Here is a 12,724-nt window from a genome sequence, read left to right as displayed (position 1 = left end):
AATCTTGACTAAGGTCAACAGGGAACTCACTGGCTTTGATAACAAGTATCCGATCTTTGATTCCACACACTTGTCACCGCTACAGAAATTCTGCCTCTGATGAAGGGTTTTTAAGAAGGTTAAAGTAAACATGACAACGGGGACGACAGTGAATAAGTGTGTTTAAGAGGCTGTGTTGACATGTTGGAAAGGTTGAGAAAAACAAAACAATAGGCGTACCAATGCCGCCACACGTCACATTAATGTCACCCCTCGTGCCTGCTTCTGCTGTTTCCGATGAATTATTCATGTTTCGGTTCTGTGAAGGCTACTCCGGCACTACAAGGAAACTCACCTAAGGAGTAATACGAGATAATGGACTAATGGATCAGCTTTCTTTTCTGCAAAAGAGTCAAAACAGAATAAGCTTGATGGAAGCCTCGAAAAATCTCCAGGAACTTTAAGCTTCCTTTGTTTCGCAGAGAAAGACACCAGGAGGACACGAATCTGTCTCTGCGCTCCTGCATTAGTAAGCCAATCCCAGACACTTATCCACATCAGCCAGACACAAACAACCCCTCAAAGACAGGGCTGCAGAGAGTACAAACACTGTCTGTCACTCAAGAGGAGACTGACAGAGGGAAAGAGGCCCTTTCATATCGCCCAAACTCCCTCTGAAATTGAGGTGAACACCTTTGATCTGCAGAAAGATGCGAGTAGTGATCCGGATCTGCTTTTGTGACGGTGCTTGGGGTTTCCATAGAAACATGCGCACCCCAAACAAGGCGGACTAAAACATCCTGAACCGCATCAGCAGATGGCTTGTAGAAAGGCTGAAAGATGACGAAGTCTCACTCTGGCATGTATCATTTCATCTGTCGGAGGCCATATTTTCATCTCAAAATATCCACAGCAAAAGCGAATTCTACCTCCTTTACAGACCAAAATAGCATTTGTTTCACCGGATGAGAGATTACCATGTGTGTCTATTAATGTGATGGGGTTTGAGAGGAACACAGAAACGAATGTGTCTGTCTCGTGGCATTTGAAAACCAATCTGATCTGACACGCCATGTCAGGAAATTTAAATCTACGCTGTCACTTTATCCCTGCGCCGAGGTTCACCTAATCATCAGCTGTCTTGGGCCTGGTTTAAAATCTCTTCGGCGCTCGGCTTCACTGTGGTCAGGTTTTGTGTACTCATTAATCTTTTTTGTTTCCCTGGTGTTTCTGTTGTGGGGAGAAATGTGGGGAGAAATGAATACCACTGAAACTGCAGCTGTTACAAAAAAAAAGCAATCCAAGGACTTTGAAGTCTAGCCCACACCAGTACACAAGACCAAACACTGAAATAGATGAAAAGGTAAATGCCCTGTATTTGTATAGCACTTTTACTAGTCCCTAAGGACCCCAAAGTGCTTTACACATCCAGTCATCCACCCATTCACACACTGGTGATGGCAAGCTACATTGTAGCCACAGCCACCCTGGGGCACACTGACAGAGGCGAGGCTGCCGGACACTGGCGCCACCAGATCCTCCAACCACCACCAGTAGGCAACGGGTGAAGTGTCTTGCCTAAGGAATCTCTCCACAAAGAAAGAGATGAAAGCTGTCGTTTCCTCCGACACGTTCAGGTAATAACAGTGTCTTTGTGTCCAAACACAAACGAGATCTTGATAACCCTACTGCAGCCAGTAGGAGTCAAAATGGCTGAATAGAAACAACATAAACCACAGATTCATTTCAGTATGGGGCTACACTTTTGCTGCAGTCACTGGACTTTTATTGGTCCCCTTCTTATATCCCGTGTATGTCAATATTTTATTCGCTTATTAGGTAGCAGATCAGAACTGGTCAATTTTCTCAACGGCAGCTGAGCCAAGCCTCAGCTCCTGGATAATGAATCCAGACTTGTGATCTATTTTACTTACTGGGTTTGGGCCCATATTACATCTTTAATCCTTCTCAAGTCAATAATGAATTTTTTTTTAAAAAGCTCAAACACCCATATGAGTAAGAAAAACTGCTTTGCTGCAATCAGCTGTGATTTTTGGCTCATAGCTTCAGTTACATTTCTCCAAACATGTTGCTAGGCTTTCTTTTGAAACCACCGTCACTGTGAAAATATTATGCTTCTCCGAGACCAGGAGAATTAGAAGTGGGAAAGATAAACCGGGCTGAATAACATATATTGCATTGCTGAGTATAAAAAGGTTTCCATAAATTAAAATTAGAAATATAAACATCATAGGCTAAAACATCTAAACACAAAGTAGTTGTTGGATGGATGGACGGAGTTGGGCTGCACAGTGGTCCAGTGAGTTGCACTGTTGCCTCACAGCAAGCAGGTCCTGGGTTTGAATCCACCTGCCTATTGGGGCTTCTCTGTGCACTTTGTTCCCATGATGCATTGAGCATTTCTTCTTCAGTCACCTTTCTCACTCGCTATGTGTTAATAGACCTCTCTGCACTGAATCATACTTGTTATTGATCTCTTCCACAGCATGTCTTTATCCTGTCTTCCTTCTCTCACCCCATCCGGGGCCCCGCCCCTTCCTGAGCCTGGTTCTGCTGGAGGTTTTCTTCCTGTTAAAAGCAAGTTTTTCCTTCCCACTTTTGCCAAAGTGCTTGCTCATAAGGGGTCATATAATTGTTGGGTTTTTCTCTGTATGTATTATTGTAGGTCTACTTTATAATACAAATCTCCTCGATGCGACTGTTGTTGTGATTTGCCGCTGTATAAAAAAATTGAATTGAATTGAATTGCATGCTTTTACTGTACATGGGTTTTCTGTTTTTTTCCGACATACTAGAGACATGAATGTTATGTCAATTCTTCTTTTTCTTCCAGCTTCTCCCTTTAGGAGCCACCACAGCAAATCGTCTGCCTCCATCTCATCCCATCGCCAGCATCCTCTTGTGTCCAACCAACCCACTGCATGTCCTCTGTCACGACATCCATGAATTTCCTCTGTTGTTTTCCTCTTCTTGTCCTGCCTGGCAGCTTCATTGTCAACATCTTTTGTCAAATACATCGTTTATCTGTCCCCTGCACATGTCCAAACCATTTCAGCCATGCCTTTTTAACTTTGTCTCCAAATTGCCCAACCTGAGTTCTCTTTGTGATAGACTCATTTCTAATCTTGTCCATTCTGGTGCCACATATCCAGCACCGTCTCAAACCCTCTAGCTCCTGAGCTATAGCCACCCCTGTTTAATGGCTGAAACAGGCAACTATAAATTTTAAGCTCATCAAGTCTAAGAGCATATAAATATATACTGTGGTGGTGTTTCTGTTTGTCTGTTTATCGACAACTCACAAAAATATTCCTGATAAAATATTGGTCAGATTTTAATGATACCGTGCTGTAACTGTGACAGAGTGTGAGCCAGATAAGCTACTGCATCATGGATGCTCTGGTTTAAAATGCAGTAGTTGTTGAGATGTTTTATCCTGGACCAGAATGTCCAGCTAGTCTGGATAAAACTTTAACAACTCTGAGATGATTAAGTAGACAGAAATGAAGGCAATTCTAGTGATATAAATTGGTGTGAGTTTTTTTTTTTTTAATTATGAGTATTTTTAAAGAGGTGTATGACTGCCTGGAATTTATGGCACAATTTGTTTTGCATGCTGTAAGTTCCATAACAATAATGGAACTTACAGTTCTCTGGTCTGAAATACCATCCTGGCCAAAACGGACCTATAAGCTATGCTCTCAAAGGCCTTAAAAATCTGTACAAACACACAGTGGGGTTTTTCAAAGTCATTTCTGAGTTCACACTGATGCATAAAGCAAAGCTGATCTGGTTCGCTGCTCTCTGCAGCCAGAGTGCACACCCTCAGTTGAACTGCTCATCCTCAAGTCTGTACCATAGCAGCAGTTCACCCCGGCAGCGCTCTGACCGCTGCTGAGGTTGTCAGTAGCTCTGACTTTGACTGAAACTCCAGGATGACATAGCTGTCTGTTTGATTGTGGCTGTGGCCGTGGATCCATGTTGGTTGTCACAATCCTGGCTATGACACATGTATGCAATAAATTTACATGATTTAGCACGCTGCCGAACTTCAAGCACTATCCTTCAGCCAGCACTGCCAGAAAGAGCAGCTGCAGCTTTGATCACAGCCAGTGGCTAGATATTGTGACAGCTCAGCCTTTTAAAATGAGAAATGAGCAATAAATGCACCGTGTAAAGTATCACATCATCTCTCCTCTCTGTAATGCCAAGCGTTTCTCTCAACTGTTCATATGGTTCAGAGGAAATGCAAAAGTTATTGCAAGGTGATGCAAAAATAGTCCTGAAAAAATCTCCCAGCGTCGACCTTTAAGTTTCATAAAACATTTGAGAATTTGTGCTACCCTGCACTGTTTGTGCAGAGTTACAGACGTTGTGAGGAATTGTTCTGTTTGTGTACTTCCTCTGAACGGATTCGCTGTCCGAGGGTGAAGAGAGGACTTTAAATGAACAGAGTGTTGTTTCTGTACATTCGTTTTTTAAATTATGATGGGCACTGTCTCTTCTGCCACGTCATCATCAGGCCACTATTGTTGCCCTGCTGACTCTACCAAAGCACCTAATGCAGTGCAATGTTCCACGACATCAATTCGCAGCTTCCACACCCATTGAAATGCATTTGATTAGTCACCCCAGCACAGCAACGATCACATAAATAATTCATCTGTGCAAATGACAAATGAGGCAATCAATTCCGGGACAGCATTCAAAGAGAAACTATTCAAATCCCCTCTAAATTAATTTTCTGCCTTTTAGTGGCTGTTGACTTGAAATCTTAATGTTGAATTTACCAGACGATGTTTTCAGCCCAACTTTCCCAGACAAACGAAACCATTTGGTGTCAGAAAACATGCGCAAAAGATCTGCATAAAACAGAAAACGTCAAGGTTTCGTGACTGACAGTAAGCCTTGGAGAGTCCTTTATTCTTCCAGTTCAACAGTAAAGTCTCTGCAGAGCACTGGCAGCACTAAATACTGGACATCAGAGCACGCGGGCCTGCCTGAACTCAGCAGCAGGCACTTAAAACACATGAGACCAGACGTTAAAAGAGATAGGCTGGACTAATTTCATATTCAGTCTGAAAGTGGAAAGACTGTGCTCCATGAATGCAAACTCCTCTTGATGAGCAGAGCTTTTCTACATGGGATGAGATCACACTTGACTCTGACCTCTGAGGCTCAGAGAACAAAGAAATGTGATGCATAATTTGGCCAATATTATTTTGTACATAAATTGTAACCCGAGTGATAACAGAGAGACTCCAAACTCAGTCCTGCTGCTCGGATCAAGTACATTAAATACAGAAACTGGGGCTGGATAGCCTCAATTCATTATCAGATCCAGTGGTTGAAGGAAGAAGTTTGGGAGAACTGCAGAGAATTAGACAAGACAAGGGTTAACTGCATTTTGCAGTAGATCGCTTGTAGCTCAACTGGATTTATATTTGCATAGTAATACAAGTAGTTTCATTACTTTTTAGTGGGTGAAACTACAAACAACTTTGGGCTTAACTGTTTGCTAAGCCACATTAACAGTGACCTCTGAATCACTCAAGGCACTCCAGCGTTGGATCCATGAATAAAGCCAAAGATAACATGTTTTCACAGGTATAAAACAGCATTTTTGCAACAGCTATTACCTGAAATATTGGCATATATTTAGCATGCTGTGCATTGTGTCCTTAAAAAAATCTTAAGGAAATAAGACAAGGGAAGGAGAGAAGGAGTAGCAGGCCTAAGAAAAAACCTACAGCTGATGAAAAGCATATGAAAGTCATGTCCTCGAGAAACTGATAATCCAGCAAAGATCTGACATCTTGGGATTGTCTTGACAGAGAACAAAAGAAAAGGCGGCCAACATCCAAAGAAGAGCCTTCAAGTAGGCTGGAGAACTATTACTACATATTATACTATATACTATACAGATTTTTCAAGTTTGTTAGAATTGTGCTTTATATACTGTATTTCTATGGATGTTTGTAAGTATTGCTGCACGTATTTTCCTAGTTAAATATAAAGAAATGGGAGGTGGCTCAAGACTAATGCACAAAAAGTTTGGGCTTGGTAGCCTTTATCTTTAATTAGCTACAGCTGCACTTGTGTTGAGTTTTGCATGTTCTCTCCTGACACTGTGGCTTCCTCACACAGTCCAAAGACATGCTTGTTTAGATTAACTGGTGGTTCTAAATTTGCCAAAGGTTCAAAAGTGAGAATGAATGGCTGCATGTCTCTCTGTGTTGGCTCTATATGACAGACTGGTGATCATGCCCTATGACAGCTACGACAGGCTACAGCTCCCCAGCGACTGTGAACTGGATGTGTGGTTAAGAAAATGGATGTGTGGCAACTGCTGAAACACATCTGTTGCATTAACTGGTGAAGCAGAGCTATGACAGAGTGTGAATGAAATGTTTTTTCCCTCCTAATTAACAAAAAGGTGCTTTAGAAAAAGTACGAGTTGTTGAGCTTCATCAGCTTCAAATCCAGATATTTCACAAGCCTCAACAGAGACGCATAAATCTATTAATGCTGCCTAGTGTACTGTAACACTATATTTTACCACAAACAGACAACAATGCAACAATGTGTTTTTCCTAAGATTTGAGTTGTCTGTGTCATCTTTTTGGTTTGTTTCTTCATTTTTTGCTCTTTATTCCAGATTTTTCTGGAGCTGTGTCACCCAGCAGTCACATTTTTTCAGCTGTCAGCATCTCCTCGATACTTTTTAGGGGTCTTGCATTGTGGAGTAGAATTGTCATTTGACAGAATATTTTGAAATAAAACATAGTGAGTATATAATATCTATTTCGAGGCATGGCTTGAGCGCCAACCTTTAAATAAACAAACATACTGCCGTAGCAACTGCCAGCCTCCCCTGGTGATATTTTTTTTGTCCTCTTGACGGTTCAGAGTAACAGGCCTCCAGCTGACAGGGGCCTCCATCTGACACTCCACTGAAGAAAAACAAAAAAAAACAGGGAACATGTAAAGGCTGTGGGTGTAGCGTCTGACTAACAAGGCCAAAAGGCAGAGAAATCTGTCATGATGACTGGTGTCTGAGTGCCCCACTTAACATTGAACTACCGGCAAACTTTTTTTTTCCAAGTACAACTTCTTGGAGAGATAATCGGTACTCCATCCACAGGTGAGTTTCCTACTCATCCATCACCTCCCAGTCATATATTCCTGAGTTTAAAAAAAGAACAGACTGCAGGCTAACAATCTTTCACTCCAGCTTGCATACCACCGAGCTGAGGCGAAAGCAATGGCCTTTTACTGAATTACCTTCCATTTAATCAATGACACTATGTCTGAGAAAATATCTCCAGGAGAATGGCAGGGGGACTCCTTATCCATCCTGCAGTGGCACTAATAGATAACACAAATCCATCACTGTGTCAAGATTTATCAGAATGTAAAAGGTATATAAATAAAAGGCTGAATGGAAGCAGCATTGTATGGATGAATTATCTCTGAAGCAGAGCAGAGAGAGGATGAAACTTTTAAAAGGAAATTATGCCACATCGCATATTTCGCTTTAGCCTAAAGACTTAGTGCAACTCTAAAGAAGAAGAAGCCAAAAAAGAGGATTAAGAAGAAAAAAACACTCCCTGGTTCGACTGTACATTGTTCACAGCATTGCTGAGGTTGGCAAAGTTTTCACAGCGTTGGCCTGGTTGTGCTAAGGGCAAGGGCGAGGATGAAAAGGCTCTGCAGTCACCCTGAACGGATTTCACACTAACATGTCAGAAACAGAGGCGCGTTTCTTTTTGACGAGAACGTATGCAGGTATGAAAGAGTGCGAGGGAAAAATGTATTAATCTAAACCTGCAAACTAAAGTGAAATCTTTGAAATATTTTTTGTTTTAAACAGAGAGGTCATGAATGTTTAATTTCTATATATAAAACTAATGATAAATCCTCAGTTGAGGAAACGTTAATTTATTTATTGGATGCTATAAAATTTGTAAAGGTTAATACTATAATTCTCTGCCTAGATTTAAAAAATAACAAAACTTCTACAAGAAGCTGAAAGATATTAAAAGTTCTGACATCATAACTTTAACAATTGTCACGTGACCAAGTATTGGTGCTTCTGACTCTGTAATTATATTATTTGACTATTGTCGTTCATAGTTTTGGTTTTCTATTCTTTTCCTGTATCCCACGTTTCATGTCTACTCACCCTTGTTCCCCACCTATGTTCCCCAGGTCTCCCCAGTTGCTGTGTTATGCTTGTATGTCCTGAGTCTGAGTTTCAGTCTGTTTGTTTCCTGTTTTATTTTGATAGTCCTTATTCAACGTCAGTGTATCTAGTTTTGCCTGCCCTCGTCTCATTATGTCTGATTTGTCCCAGCTGTGTTTCGACCTGTTCCCCGTCTGCTCATATTCCTGCCTGTGTATTATAGTTCTCAGTCTTCCCCTGCTTGTTGTCGTGTCGTACACCCTCTCCGTAATGTGTTTTCTCCTCTCGTGTTCCTGAGAATATTCTAGCTCCCAGTCCTGGTTTGTTTCTTTGCTCGAGTTTCTTAGTCTCCAGCTTCCAGTGCCCAGTTTAGTTTCGAGTTTTGCGATTGAGGTTTTGGTTTGTTTTGTAAAAGTCTATTTCCTATAAAGAGTTTTTCCCAGCAATAAAGCTGCGCTTGAAGTGTAACTTTCAGTTTCTGAGTCCTACGTTTGGGTCCTTCATCTTGGCTGCCACACAGCACTCGACATGACAAGAATGTCCTGTTGACAGTTTCCTTGAAACTTTGTTTTTGAGGTCAGATGTTTGAAAAGGTAAGGATTATACAGGAGTAGTTTAGAGTATGAGAGCGGTTTTGTATAGATACAGAAAAAATATTTAATTTTCTTCCACAAACTATGATATTTTAAGAATGTTAATTTCTGAAAAACAGCTCAGCAACACCCTGAAATCGTTCTGGTGAACACATAATAAAAAATTGGAAAGGGTGCTTAATTTTGATGCTTAGTTTTCTGTTATTATGAAGGAAATTCTATTGCCAATGTTTTATGGATATTAATATTCTGACTCCGGCCACTTTGATATGGTACTCCTTGCTAATACCAGGCTGTACCTCCTTTTACCATCAAAACCACCCTAAATCTTCATAGCATAGAGTTAGCAGTATGCTGGACACATTCCTCAGAGATTGTACCTCGCAAAGTGTATCTATGGGTATGACAATAATAAAAACTTTATTCATTCAGCCATTCATCTGTCTGCCCTGTGGAACCTGAAATCCTGCTGAACCTCACCACACTGAGCAGGTAAACATCCGCATGAGACTGTTTTGGTTTGTGAAAAGAAAAGTGACTCACTGTTACCTGTAACCAGTTATCTGTCCCAGCAGTGTTATCTTTCCACAGCACTGAAGAATAATTGTAGTTTCTTTTGATAACTTTGATCGGACAGGTGTCCACTAAGGATGTGTTTGACTTTAAGAGAAGAAGGAGGTTGTACCTGAGCATCCATGAGCAAGTGTCTCATCAGAGTCATAGACTTCCTCAAGGTATCCCTCTCTCCCGGCATGAAGGCCTTATCCTCATCAGTCAGGCTACAAGGTCGAGTGACCGTGAACTGAGCAATCTGGTCATTCAGGCTGTTCAGAGACTGGACGGCTGCAAAAGAAGTTTAAAACAAATGTTGAAAATTCATACCACATGAAAACATTACAAACATTTTTTCAACTCCTCTCATGTAGGTCAAGAATCTCCTGAGTGTCTCGACAAGCTTGTTTGCATGCTCTCTCTCTCTAGTGGGATTTTCTGGATCAGACGTGTGTGATCTGAGACACTTCCTTCATCTATACGGCCATGGCTCTACTGTTCTCTTCAGAATAATCCCTCTTTTGGAGTAAAGGGGCATCATTAGGCTAAATCCATAACCAAGACAGAGACTCACATAGAGCCCATTACATAATCCATTCACCAGGGTTTTGTCGATTAGAAACAATGGCAATACAGCGGTTGCTTCACAGAGCTCTTTGGTCAGACCCTGTGGGTGGTAATAAAGAAAAGTATGATGAACACTGACGTTTCACTGAGACGGCCGTGTAAATTTAAGGCCAGCTGAGTGATAGATTACTTTTTCAGATGAACACTAATGGGAACCATTGCTGTACAAGACTTCCTCCTCAGACTGTTATTAAGCAGTTATTTATGTATCTGTTGTTTATATTTTACAGACTCATACTCCACAATTGTAGCCATTTCTATGCTCCTCAGATGATGATGATGATGGAGTCGTTTTATGTCTTGTCCTGTCTAGTCTTGTCTTTGTGTTAAGTCTGCGTTTTGTTTTGTTTTTTTATGTGTTCTGTTTGTTTGGTTCCTGTTTAATTTTAACATTCTCCAATCTTGTGTGCGCTATGGTCAGTTTTGTCTAGTAAGTTCCTCGGCCTTGCCTTCTCTATGTTTGTTGCATTTTGTAAAGCTGTTTTCAGTTTATTCCTCATTTTTCCGAGTCATTTTGGGTCCAACTAATTTCTGTCAGACAGCCAACCTTGAAAGAAACACCCTTAAACCATGTTTTGAGTGTTGATGTTGCATTGTTTGTCCACCAGAGGGACCCTGCAAATTTCCTGTTGGCAGCAAGTGTTTGGAACAAGACAAACAACAACCAGCTGATCTCAACAGAACAAGCAGCTGTATACAAAAAATATTTTTTGTGATAAATGAGATCATTTTTAACATGTATTGTTATATTATATCAGTAAGTACTGACTCATAAATAAAAGCACAAAACAAATGTTAACCTGTTTATCCTTCATGTGTCTGAAAAAAAATAATTGTCCAACATATTTTTAAATCACAAATATTGGTAATGAAAAACTCTATACGGGCTGGGCAGTGCTTAGAGGAATATGACTGTTAATCTGTCTGATCAACTTAATCTTGTACATTAAATTTATGAATATCAGGAAAAAGGAAAATGGTAAGCTTTGATTAACTAAAATCATCATTTAGCTCTATTTCTTGATTACCTACTACATGGTCAAAGACTACATCATTTTCTTCCTGTTTTTTCTTATGCTTCTCACCGTTCTTCAGTGAACCGGTTCAGTTCTGGTATTTGACTTTGACTGACAAACAAAAAAGCTGCCAGAAATTCTGATTTACATTTTATGACATTTTATCAACAAGACAATTAATCACTTGATTGCATGATAATCAAAATAATCACTACTTTCAGGCCTAATTGTAATTTTCTGTCAGTGAATAATCAACTAATGAGTTTTTACACACTGCGTAGTAATGTGAAACCATCGGGACTCCGAGTCAAGCATCGCTTTCTCTCTCATCCACACACCACTGAGCAGGCTAAGAGGTCAATCTGGGCAAGACTGACAGAGCGACTGATGACAGTCAAGGTCGACTTTTCAACAGAACTATCAAAGATTTATAGCCACACCTTGCAGCCTTCTCTTGAACCGTGGAAGCATAGCAAAGAGAGGCATGTTTACGAGCACACAGCAACCCTGCAGGCGACGTGGCGTACATCAAATGAGAGCGGGATGTGTGGGTGCAGGGGAGAAATAAAATGTTTATGGCAGAGGTTGATGACTGGATTCTAATTTCACATTCAACATTTACCAGGTGTACCTCTCTGCCCCAAAGATGGCCAAACACGCTGGGTAATGGCATGCTGCTGCTGAAAATGACACGCTGTCAAAATGGGATACGAACACACCCGCTTCCCCTCTCTACTCCACTTTCAATTTTTATTCAGCACATTCTAGCGCACACTGTGATAGATGATGGAGAAGACAGGTGGTTTTCTACGTTACTTTGATGAGACTGAATACGTCAACATACCACATTTATTTGAAATGCCACAGGTTTTGGCCAAAGGCATAAAGAAACAGAAATATATTAACACAAAACCCCACCAAGAAATATTGAATTTGAGATTTGTTCAGCCATTTGTAATAACTTATTGCCTCTCCCTTGTGAAATTACAAACGGCTGAATCTCATCTCCAGGCTGCTGACACCCTTGATCAATGCTTCTGACAGTGTTTCAGCTCTGAGATGTACCTCTGAAAGTCTCTAACACTTTCACCTTTAATATTCTTATTGAAGCAAACCAGACAAGGCAGCAGCATATACACAAGAGCGCACCCCAGTCCTCTGCCAAGAATATGTAAGCGAGTCAATGCCAAGCCCTGTTTTCACATTGCTGATTGGATTCAATAGCAAGTGTAAGTATTCAGCATGGCCAGGCGAAGCCGAGCATTTGTGACTATTTAAATAATGCAAAAAAGATGTCTGAAGAGGAATCTTAATGATGAAAAAAAAATCTGATTTTATTGAGAAATGTCCATTTCTATTAACAGTCTGGGCTCAAAGAACACATTTTTGTCCTTGTTTAGCACTTTTCCACTTATCTTTGTAGGTAAATTAAAAGAAATGTTGGGAAGCTCTGTCAAATCTAAATAAAAATAAAATGAGATGATTTGCAAATCTCATAAAACCATTTGAAATTCACACCAGATCATAGAAAACACGTCAAATGTTTAAATGGAGAAAATGTACAATACAGGAGGAAAATGGAACAGGGCCATGTTTACCAGTCTGTAGCATCTCATCTTCTCTTAACAACAGTCTGTTAACATCTGTGAACTGAGGAGAGCAGCTGTTGGACTTTGGGGAGAGTAATGTTGTCCCATTATTCTTCATTTCACAATAGGCCAAATGTTTTCAGGTGGTTACGGGACTGGAAT

General features: G+C 40.6%; 1 protein-coding gene and 1 long non-coding RNA gene across 5 annotated transcripts in view; one reads left to right on the top strand and one right to left on the bottom strand.

Annotated features, from left to right (window-relative positions):
* The window catches only part of kaznb (kazrin, periplakin interacting protein b), a 137,771-nt gene that overhangs the window by 98,269 nt on the left and 26,778 nt on the right, over nucleotides 1-12,724 (bottom strand). For all 4 annotated transcript variants that reach the window (XM_076884110.1, XM_012918490.4, XM_012918491.5 and 1 more), the window contains exon 2: nucleotides 9,464-9,621. In XM_076884110.1, the coding sequence (XP_076740225.1) occupies nucleotides 9,464-9,621 (158 nt within the window). The remainder of the gene's footprint in view (nucleotides 1-9,463; nucleotides 9,622-12,724) is intronic.
* On the top strand, nucleotides 8,393-10,750 carry LOC105940867 (uncharacterized). The gene is made up of 4 exons (XR_001167517.5): nucleotides 8,393-8,778; nucleotides 9,211-9,270; nucleotides 9,416-9,512; nucleotides 9,705-10,750. It is a non-coding gene; the product is annotated as an uncharacterized LOC105940867 (long non-coding RNA).

Source organism: Maylandia zebra, linkage group LG5 (assembly GCF_041146795.1).
Source record: "Maylandia zebra isolate NMK-2024a linkage group LG5, Mzebra_GT3a, whole genome shotgun sequence".
NCBI classification, from domain to species: domain Eukaryota; kingdom Metazoa; phylum Chordata; class Actinopteri; order Cichliformes; family Cichlidae; genus Maylandia; species Maylandia zebra.
Note: the sequence above shows the minus strand (reverse complement) of the source record. Positions and strands in the feature narration are given on the sequence as shown.